Raw genomic sequence first — 11,846 nt, 5'->3', positions numbered from 1 at the left:
TACCAATATACATACAAGCAGGCCAGGTATACAAAAAAGGAAAAATGCAAACCGAACCAACCATAACCATAAGCTCACAGAAACTATGCCTAAACCTAACCTTAACCTCAGAAAAAAAATATGCTTAATTTTAACCTCACACTAACATAACTGTAGAAAATGCCCTCCTGCTCAGTCCCAGGTGGGAGGAGCTATAGACTGGGTAATCACACTGCACACCTGATTGTGATTACAATTAGCACCTAATTGCAGTGGGCCCTTTAAAATGCACCCACTTCACTTCAGCTAGAGATAGCAATGTAGTAGGTCGGAGCGTTTGGTGCTGAGTTCCTGTTATGCTTTAATTTATGTTTGTTTCCTGAGTTTCTTTCCGATGCATTATTTGAGTAAGTACAGATCATTGTTATGGTTTATCACTTGTTAAGTTACCCTGCCTAAGTTTATTGTTGTGTAATTTGTTTGATTATTTCCCTTGTTTGTTTCTGTTATAGTTTAAAATCATCAACACCATCACCAACTGACTTATCACCTCCATGCTCCATCAATGCCATATTGCCCGTACTGTTATGCTAAATAAACCATGAAGTATTTTATATATCCATCTGGTCCACTGTTCATACTTTCAAGGGTATCCTGATGCCTGAGTATTATTACCCCACAAAACAGATTTAGTCATTTTTACATGGTCCTTCGAACCGGATATTTGGCCATCAGACATAGAACAGAAATATAACTGACCAGATGGAAACACTAACAGTATGGCAAAGTTTATGGCAGCAGTACTGGAGCTTCGACCGAACCTTGTATGCACAGCCAGCACCTGGCTATCCTATAGCCCAGGCTACCACGGCTAATGGCTGCTCCCAGCCACAGAGTCATGGCGTCAGTGAACATGACGGCAGACTTGCTGCTACTGCACCAACCCCCCAGCAGTACACCTCCCAGCAGTACACCTATCAGCTTCAACCTGCGGCCCAACAGTACCAGGTCCAAACCCCGGCCCAGCAGTACCAGGCCCAACCTCCGGCCCAGCAGTACCAGCTCCAACCTTCGGCCCAGCAGTACCAGGCCCAACCTCCGGCCCAGCAGTACCTGGCCCAACCTCCGGCCCAGCAGTACCAGCTCCAACCTTCGGCCCAGCAGTACCAGGCCCAACCTCCGGCCCAGCAGTACCAGGCCCAACCTCTGTACCAGCTCCAACCTCCGGCCCAGCAGTACCAGCCCCAACCTTCGGCCCAGCAGTACCAGGCCCAACCTCCGGCCCAGCAGTACCAGGCCCAACCTCCGGCCCAGCAGTACCAGCTCCAACCTTTGGCCCAGCAGTACCAGGCCCAACCTCCGGCCCAGCAGTACCAGGCCCAACCTCCGTACCAGCTCCAACCTCCGGCCCAGCAGTACCAGGCCCAACCTCCGGCCCAGCAGTACCAGGCCCAACCTCCGGCCCAGCAGTACCAGCTCCAACCTTCGGCCCAGCAGTACCAACTCCAACCTTCGGCCCAGCAGTACCAGCTCCAACCTTCGGCCCAGCAGTACCAACTCAAACCTCCGGCCCAGCAATACACTGCCCAGCAATACGCAGCACCACAGTACCAGGCCCAGCAGTACCAGGCCCAGCCTCAAGCAGCCCAGCACCTTCCGGTCCAGTACGCGGCCCAGCACCTTCCGGTCCAGTACGCGGCCCAGCACCTTCCGGTCCAGTACGCAGCACAGCCCCTTCCGGTCCAGTACGCGGCACAGCCCCTTCCGGTCCAGTTTGCGGCCCAGCACCTCCCAGTTCAGTTTGCGGCCCAGCAATTTCCAGCCCACCTCCAGGCGACTCCTGCGCCTTCTCCTCAAGTGGTGCCTCCGGCTCTTCATCTTCCCCAGTCTTCGCCAGCACCCGGGTCTCCTCCCCAGTCTTCGCCAGCACCCGGGCCTCCTCCCCAGTCTTCGCCAGCACCCGGGCCTCCTCCCCAGTCTTCGCCAGCACCCGGGCCTCCTCCCCAGTCTTCGCCAGCACCCGGGCCTCCTCCCCAGTCTTCGCCAGCACCCGGGCCTCCTCCCCAGCCTTCGCCAGCACCCGGGCCTCCTCCCCAGCCTTCGCCAGCACCCGGGCCTCCTCCCCAGCCTTCGCCAGCACCCGGGCCTCCTCCCCAGCCTTCGCCAGCATCCGGGTCTCCTCCCCAGTCTTCGCCATCATCTGGGCCTCCTCTCCAGCCGGTGCCACCACCCAGGCCTCCATCACCAGCGGCGCACACCCCAAGCGCACCCTGCTCGAGTCCAGGCATGTCCAGCGTCTCCCCAGACCCTCTCACCAGGTGGCTCCCCAAACACCCGTCCCCCGACTGGCTCCACCCCCTCGGACGGCCCCCAGACCTTCACCCGAAGTGGCCCCGCCAACGTCAGTGGGCCTCTGCGTGTTCCCACCCCCCTGGTCACACTCCAGACCCCCTTCCAAAACAGTCGCGGCCACCTGAGTGGCTCCACCCCTCAGGCCAACCATCAGACTCATCAGTCACCCTTCTGCCCTGCCTGGGGTCGTGTGCCCCTAATGGGGCGGCTGAGGACAGACTTTCCCCTTCCCAAACCAATAAGGACATGGGCATTTTGCCTAATCAAATACTATATTTGATGGGGCGGCTGTAGAAAATGCCCTCCTGCTCAGTCCCAGGTGGGAGGAGCTATAGACTGGGTAATCACACTGCACACCTGATTGTGATTACAATTAGCACCTAATTGCAGTGGGCCCTTTAAAATGCACCCACTTCACTTCAGCTAGAGATAGCAATGTAGTAGGTCGGAGCGTTTGGTGCTGAGTTCCTGTTATGCTTTAATTTATGTTTGTTTCCTGAGTTTCTTTCCGATGCATTATTTGAGTAAGTACAGATCATTGTTATGGTTTATCACTTGTTAAGTTACCCTGCCTAAGTTTATTGTTGTGTAATTTGTTTGATTATTTCCCTTGTTTGTTTCTGTTATAGTTTAAAATCATCAACACCATCACCAACTGACTTATCACCTCCATGCTCCATCAATGCCATATTGCCCGTACTGTTATGCTAAATAAACCATTAAGTATTTTATATATCCATCTGGTCCACTGTTCATACTTTCAAGGGTATCCTGATGCCTGAGTATTATTACCCCACAAAACAGATTTAGTCATTTTTACAATAACATTTATTTGGACACGCTTTGGAATATTCTTTTTTTAATATATATTTTTGTACAACCACAGTGGGATTTAAACCGGTGATCTTGGGAATAAAATATGAAGAAAGAAGGCCCTTTCTAGCAGAAAGCCCTCAGGGCAAACGCCTCCCTCTGCACGACGCAGTTAAAAAGAAGCTAAGTAAAATAAATAGTAAATAGTAAATAGTAAGGTATATATGAGGTTACAAAATAACAGCAAATATATAGCCTATATAGGCTAAAATAGCAGACCCTCAACATGTGATTCAAATTGGGCCCCTCCCACTAACTTTGGAAGCCAATTACTGCCATACAGCCAAACAAATCATAAAATCTGTATGACACGTTACATTAGCCGATCTACAAGCTCACATGGTCAGCCATTTTTTGCTAATGGGTGTATCATCAGTGTTGGGAAAGTTCACTTAAAATATGAACTAGTTCAAAGTTCAGTTCACAAATTTTAAAATGAACTAGTTCAAAGTTCAGTTCATAATTCAAAATTTTGAACTAAAGTTCATGGTTCAAAAAATGAACTAGTTCAGTTCTTTTTCGTTCTTTTTTTTTCAATATATATTAGTGCGATTAATCGCATATTAATCGCATATTTTTTATTGGCTCAAACTTGAATGATGAACTGAAAAGCAGTGCATTGTATTGTATATGGAGCAGGATGCATCCAAATATATTATTTATTATTATTACTATACTTCTATTATTTATCCAATTCATTATAAAACCAATGTTATTTATTTAATTTTCTTATACATTATATCCTCTCTGGTGTACATACACAAAGCACCCTATATTTATTATTTCCAGTGGTGTAAAGTAACTAAGCACATTTATTCAAGTACTGTACTTTATTTTTAATTATTTCAAAACTTGAGTTACTAGTTACTTTGTAGATTTTACAAATACATGAATCACTTCAGCCCTATTTAGGTTTTGGCTATTGGAAAGTAGCCGATCTACAAGCTCACAACAGGAGCTTGTAGATCTGCTATTTTCTAAAGATTTTCATTCATCTTGGGGGCGGGCTGGGGGCTTGTCAAAGTGAGTGTATGACACTGTTAACATCAAAAGCCAGATGCAGAAGTCCACTTTTAATGCCAAAATAAAGTCGGGTCGGACGTCCAGACTACAATCTGACGGTCATTCAGAGGTTCGGGGGCCGGGGCTACCGTCCTAAAGTCGGCTGTGCTACGACGCATCAGCCACGTTGTTGTTGTGATATCCCAAACTCATCTCGCCGTTCCGCGGTGTTTACTTATTAATTCAGCCCAGCTTCAAGTTAATTTTGTCGGCAGTGAAGCCAAGGAAACAACACCGATACTTTGGAAGAGACACAAGTCAACTTCCAAATGCTTGTGGCCGGGAAATGAGCTTCGCAGAGCGGATAAAGTGTCAGCCCTTCGCCCTGGCCGAGTGACCGTAACTGTATGTGCTGCTCGGACTCCGCGCTCGGCGCGCTGCGCAGATGAATGTTAGACACAGCCTTGCTTTTCTTTTTTTGGGCTGATGGTGCGTTCAGGACGCCTCGGAAACACAGAATAGGATGAAATACAACATGACAAACCGATGTAACCGTGGAAATTTGGGACACTCTTGAACGAAGTTGAACGAAGAGAGAACGCCGTTCACAAACGCCAGAATGAACGCGTTCACAATAACGTTCATCTAGCGGATATACAGTACGTTCAGTTCACGTTCGCCCAAAATATGAACGAGTTCATGAACGATCGTTCATTGAACGCGTTCAGGCACAACACTGTGTATCATGTAGGCTTTAAGTGGTTAAGATATTGTACATTTCCATTTCCACAGCTTGACAGCTTTACTGCCAGCCTAAGTTACAGAGAGAAGTGCAGTTCCTTGCAGAAGAAAGCTGGCAATATAGTGACGGAGCAACCACTTGATGATTAATTGTCACAAAAATACTTGCGATTAAATATCTAATTGTGTTTTTTGGCATTGAACATTGTCAAATATAAAATACAAAATTAGAAAATCTGTTTTTCTTTTTGGCTTTAATGTAAACCGAAAATATAATCAAAATCTATAAAAAACATAAATAGTGTAAGTGTACTATTATTCTAATATGTTTACTGTATGCTTAAAATGCTGTTTTAACTAGTGGAAAGGGCTTATCTACATCTCATGTCTAGTAATAATAATAATAATAATACATCAGACTTATATAGCGCTTTTCTAGTACCCAAAGTCGCTTTGTTAGTTAGTGGTTATCATGGTTTAGAAACCATAAACCTGTAAGTATAGCTGGATGCATTCAAGAGGAGTTAGTAAGAGCAAAACACAACAACAAGACAGCAGCACTCTCAAATCACTAGTAATGACTTACTTCCAGTATCTAAGTACATTTACTTTATACTCTTTCACTCGAGTACATTTCGAGAACAAATATTGCACTTTTGACATTTTGTATTAACCACATAAGCCCTATGTTTGTTTTGTTTTTTTATGTGAAAATAGCCGATCTACAAGCCCACAACTTGCCTTATGACGATGCATTGTGAGCTTGTAAGTTGGCACTATTTTTGGACATTTTAGAAAATGTCTATTTTTATTTATTTTTTATTTACATTTGGGGGACATTCACATTTCAATAAAGCAATGAATTGATATTAAAAAGAAAATGTACTCTGTAATTTGTCTTTAAATTTAAATATTCTAGTTATTTTTTAAAGCAAGTAGGCCTGCTCCAGTACTTTAAACTGAAGTTAAAATTTGACATAGAAACGGAGTATCTAAACCGGTGGTTCTAAAACATGTCAAGGACCCCAAAATGTATATATATTTGGCCACAGACCACCATTTGAATATGTTTTGTGCCAGGGACCCCCAGAGGAGTCAAGAGAATGCAAAATTATTCAACATTTTTCAAAGACTTCAAATCTTTTCAAAAATGTTCAAAAAGAGCAGATGTACAAGCTCGAAGCGCGGCACGAAGTGACGCACTGTGAGCTTGTACATCTGCTATTTTTGAATAGCCAACGTATAAACTATGGATAAAGTGGTTAAAATGATTGTGATGCTGTTGATGCTTCCCTCCAAAAACACATTTTGGAGGGAACCCCCTGGAACCCCCGCAAGGACCTCTGGGGGTCCCAGGACCCCACTTTGAGAACCACTGATCTTTGGCTCAAGTACTGAGGTTGAGTATACTTTGCCCACCACTGCAAATCAATACTAATGTAATGACTTACTTCTTATTTTTTGTTATTGTTAACACAGCTACCTAGCCCTCGTCAGCAATGAAAATGGTAACAGCTGTTGGCATATGAACTTAATGGTATAGCTAGTCATGTTAATTGATTGTTTACAGCCTTGTGAACAAAAAAAATAACTTGACTAGAATGATTGGGAACAAAATATAAAGAACATAAAGAGAATGACATAGATAGTAATACATTAGTACTAAGGGTTAACAACTTATTGTAATGCCAAGACTAAACAGCCTTTTCTGGATTAATACCAATATTTTAAAAATAAGAAAAGTATAGATTCATACAATATAAAGATGTAAAATGTTAAAGGGTCCTTTAGGGGATTCCAGGGGGTCCCCAGCTAAATTACAGAGAGTGTACAAATGTAAACAAATGCACAAATGGGGGCCTGTGGTTTAATAAATATTAAGAATGACTGCAGTAAACGATATGTCCAGCAGGTGTCACACTTGACCATTTATTTTTACGCTGTGTGTAACTCTGTGTGTGTGGCTCTTCTGGTGTCTCTTTTCCAGAGCTAATCTCACAAAACGCTGGACCCAACCGCGTGTCTGTGTTTTACACCTCCTTTTATTTTATTTTTACACTTTTACAGTCAACATTACATGCACATTACTTCATCTTGTTTCTAGCACGTTTGTTAGCAAACCTTACAGTAGCCTACCGCCTCTGCTATGATCTGAAAGATGGTCTGTTGTTGTCTTTTCTTAGCAGATGATATTTATAAGCATTAACCACTTGAACCCTTGAAAGCTTGCAGATCAGCTATTTTCAGGCGAACAGATTTGGTGTAGAGGGAAATACTAGCCGACCTAGTAGTATATTAGCCTGGGTGCCAGCCTGCTTCGCTACGTTCGGCGGATTTTTTTTTCTCTCTGCGCTTCTCAGTCTGGAATGCCTCCTATCTCCAGGAGGCGGGACACAGCAGCCACGGTTCCAAACCTACCGTGGCTTCTGATTGGTCTGTGGTGCAGGGCGGGACAAAAAAAACGGTGTGATCGTTTTGATTCGTCATTCGTTTGAACAACATCCAATCAGCAACGACGTTGCCTAACGTAACATATGTAGTTCCTGTGTACTTCCTGTGTAGTTCTCCAAGACGAGTCAATGGGGTGCATTCCAGACTGAGAAGCGGAGAGAGAAAAAAAGTCCGCCGAACGCAGCGAAGCAGGCTGGCACCCAGGCTAGTAGTATATAGGCCTTTGTTATGATCTTGTTGCAGCAACCTCTTCAGGCCTATAATATGGTAAATCAGACCTAGATGAGTCCTATCATCAGTGGTGGAATAAGTAGCCTACACAATTTTGCTAGAGTAAATGTACAAAAGTATCGGCAACCAAATATTATTAAAGTACCAAAAGTACTTATGCACAACATGTCCCAGTTCACAAGATTCTTTCCAAAGTTTTCAAAAATGTGTCCAAATCTGTAAAACAAATAGGAGATCTACAAGCAAGCATCCAACGTGTTGTGCTTGTAGGAACACTCTAGCCCTTCAGCCTAAGCATAATAATTCTTTACGAGACAGGTGGAAATATCACAGACTACTTCTTAATGTAAACAGATTGTTACACACATGTATTTATATGTCACATGCTAGGATTAAAATAAAGAATACGCTGTGAAAATGAATAAACAGTCATTGAAAGACAGGTATATTTGGAGTAAAATAAAATAGCAGCAGACATATTGGTGCAGCAAAAGAACAGTAACATATCTAGTACATTGACCTTTATGCATACTTATAGTCTCATGTTCAGGTGAGACATAACCTGTCTCAACTGCATGTGACATCACACCTGCAGGTGAGACCCTAACTAACCCGGTCTGAACGCAACCAATGCAGCTTCTATTCCACAACTACACCTTAAACACTGACCAGAAGAAATTATTTTGAAAGTTTCATCATCACCATCATCATTATCATGATTGTCCATGGTAACCTTTATCCACCTCTGTGGATGTGGGCACACGTGTGTGTGTGTGTGTGTGTGTGTGTGTGTGTGTGTGTGTGTGTGTGTGTGTGTGTGTGTGTGTGTGTGTGTGTGTGTGTGTGTGTGTGTGTGTGTGTGTGTGTGTGTGTGCATGTGTGTATTTTGTGTTTCGTCGGTGTGTGTCACTACATTGCCCAAAGTATAGCTTACAATGTGGTGTTGTTTGTGGTGAGACTTTACAAATAAGCCTCACTGTCAGTGGTAGGTCAGGTCTTCTCTCCTCTATGAGTTCTCTCATGACTTTTGACACTACTGCGCCGGCTGAACCATTTCCCACACTGCTCACATTGGTAGGGCTTCTCTCCCGTATGAATTCTCTGGTGATTTTTGAGCTGATTCCTTTGGGCGAACCCTTTATCACACTGGTCACAGAGGTAGGGCTTCTCTCCCGTATGAGTTCTCTGGTGACTGTTGAGACTACTTTTCTGGCGGAACCGTTTCCCACACTGGTCACAGTGGTACGCCTTCTCTCCCGTATGAGTTCTCTGGTGAAGTTTGAGACTACTTTGCTGGCGGAACCGGATCCCACAATGGTCACAGTGGTAGAGCTTCTCTCCCGTATGAATTCTCTGGTGCTCTTTGAGATACCTCTTTGTGGTGAACCCTTTATCACACTCTTCACAGTGGTAGAGTTTCACCCCAGTATGAATTCTCTGGTGCTCTTTGAGATTACTGCTCCGCCTAAACCTTGCCCCACACTGTTCACAGTGGTAGGGCTTCTCTCCTGTACGAATTATCTGGTGACTTTTGAGACCACTTTTCTGGCTGAACCGTTTCCCACACTGGTCACAGTGGTAGGGCCTCTCTCCCGTATGAATTAACTGGTGAAGTTTGAGATAACTCTTTGTGGTGAACCCTTTATCACACTGGTCACAGTGGTGCTTCACCCCAGTATGAGTTCTCTGGTGTTCATTGAGAGTACTGCTCTGGCTGAACCGTTTCCGACACTGGTCACAGTGGTAGGGCTTCTCTCCTGTATGAATTAACTGGTGAAGTTTGAGATAACTCTTTGTGGTGAACCCTTTATCACACTGTTCACAGTGGTAGGGCTTCACTCCTGTATGAGTTCTCTGGTGAGTTTGGAGACCTCCTTTCTGGCGGAACCGTTTCCCACACTGGTCACAGTGGTATGGCTTCTCTCCTGTGTGAATTCTCTGGTGATTTATGAGATGACTGTTCTGGCTGAACCTTATCCCACACTGGTCACAGTGGTACGGCTTCTCTCCTGTGTGAATTCTCTGGTGGTTTCTGAGCATATCGCTACGGCTGAACCTTATTCCACACTTGTCACAGCGGTAGGGCTTCTCCCTTGTATGAATTCTTTGGTGACTTTGGAGACCTCCTCTCTGGCGGAACCGTTTCCCACACTGGTCACAGTGGTACGGCTTCTCTCCTGTGTGAATTCTCTGGTGATTTTTGAGAATACTGTTCAAGCTGAACCTTGTCCCACACTGGTCACAGCAGTAGGGCTTCTCTCCTGTATGAATTCTCTGGTGACGTTTGAGATGACAGCTCTGGCTGTACCTTGTCCCACACTGGTCACAGCGGTACGGCTTCTCTCCTGCATGAATTCTCTGGTGATGTTTGAGATGACTGTTTCTGCTGTAGATATGTTTCTTCAGTGGTAGTTGGGCAGGAAAGACGTCTTAGATGGAGAATGAGGAGAGATTTTTTTTTTTTTAAACAGAATTTGTTTTGAAATTACATGCAAGCTGTGTTGTATTACCAACTCATAATGTTCTAAATTTAGCAACAGATCAACCATTCAAACATTTATGCATGATGTTTGATTTGTCCTGCAGCCAGTTATGATTAAAATGCTTGCAAGTAGGATCTTATAACTAGAACCAGTATCTATGCTATGTTTTTCACAGAATCAAATATGTTATGGTCATGATTCACCAGTAGCCTAGATGGCTTGATTCTAGGCTTAAAATAATAGATATAAATATTTTTGGAAATCTTAATTATTTTTGGAGTGGAACCACAAAATGGCAAAAACTGCTATGCCCTATGGGGGTTTCTATATCACTCAATCACTCGTCTTCCGCAAATCATTTTTGTGGAAATATTTCATATTGGTGGAGTAGAATTCAACTTTCAACAAGTCGCTGCAGCTTTGTGAATGTTTATTTGTTTTTGTATGTCGGACTTCGGTGTTGATTGTAGCGTCATTTGATGCTATCTTGGAATAGTTTGCCTAATTTTAATCTTAAGACTTGTACCTTTAAAATGTTATATAGCTAGGTGACACACACACTTATGTACACTTGTTTATTTGTCTGAAAAATGCAAAAAAACACCAGAGGTCCTGCCGGCGGGACTGCGGATTGTTGATAGGAATCACTGGCTTCTTTCAAAAATAGCCTGTAAAAGCATCTGTCAGAAAACTACAAGTGGAGATAGATATTAAATCCCTTTCAATAATAAAACAGTATACCTATTAGGCTAAATGTTTACAGTGAACATAATAAAACAGTACATACCTATTCGGTTCTGGGCCCTGGGCGTCAAATGTTTACTGAATAGCTCTGGATCTAATGAAAACAAAAAGAGACAAATAAAATACAAATAGCCCGAATCAATTCATCTGTCATTCCAATCAGGCATTAAGCCTTCAATATTAATATGTATTTTAACAAACATGTCACAGGGCAGCCCGTGACCTATAGACTGAAGAGGAACACACATGCATACTCACTACACAGCTGCTTCCAATTAACATCAAGCCAGCTTGGTTTACTTTGTTCATGGACATTAGTGTTGTTGCATGTCATCACCCTATGTTTTATCTTTTGTACCCCACAATGAATTGTAAAATAACACATCTTGTGGATGATGTGGCACTTGAAATAATGTATTTGGAATTTATTTTGTAAAACAGTGTAATTGTGTAGACAATGGGCAGCAGGTAGCCTTATTTGGAATTAATTGGTAACCAGTGGTGGAAAAAGTACTCAATTGTTATACTTATGTAAAAGTATCAATACTGCAATGTAGAAATACTCTGTTACAAGTAAAAGTCTGGAATTACAAATGTACTTAAAAAATATAATTAAAGTACCAAAAGTAAAAGTACTCATTATGCAGAATAATTCGTTTTCAACTTTAATAAAAAGTTTTCAACTGTATGCAAATCTTTTGAAATGTATGCAGAGCTGAAGTGGTTAATGTAGGTTTTGTAATAATAATCAAAATCTACAAATTAACTAGTAACTAGTAACTACTACAATATTTGGATCCGAGATGTAGTGGAGTATAAGTATAAGTATTGGAAATTGGAAATACTCAAGTAAAGTACAAATACCTCAAAATTGTACTTAAGTAAATGTACAGTACTTAAGTAAATGTACTTAGTGGTGGTAACCAATTACTAATTGATGTGGTTTGGTAGGTCTCCCCTATATAAAACGGAGGCTGCAGGGTACATTTG

At 43.1% G+C, this 11,846-nt stretch overlaps 1 protein-coding gene across 1 annotated transcript in view; it reads right to left on the bottom strand.

Annotated features, from left to right (window-relative positions):
• Positions 1-8,574: 8,574 nt before the first annotated feature.
• LOC311044631 (uncharacterized protein) overlaps positions 8,575-11,846 on the bottom strand; it is a 28,867-nt gene continuing 25,595 nt past the window's right edge. Inside the window, exon 3 of the mRNA XM_084056345.1 lies at positions 8,575-10,058. Coding sequence (XP_083912471.1) covers positions 8,620-10,058 — 1,439 coding nt within the window. The 3' untranslated portion in view covers positions 8,575-8,619. The remainder of the gene's footprint in view (positions 10,059-11,846) is intronic.

The sequence above is a fragment of the Gymnoscopelus microlampas genome (genome assembly GCF_963454915.1).
Source record: "Gymnoscopelus microlampas genome assembly, chromosome: 4".
Classification (NCBI taxonomy): Eukaryota; Metazoa; Chordata; class Actinopteri; order Myctophiformes; family Myctophidae; genus Gymnoscopelus; species Gymnoscopelus microlampas.
This window is presented reverse-complemented; position numbering and strand designations above follow the sequence as displayed.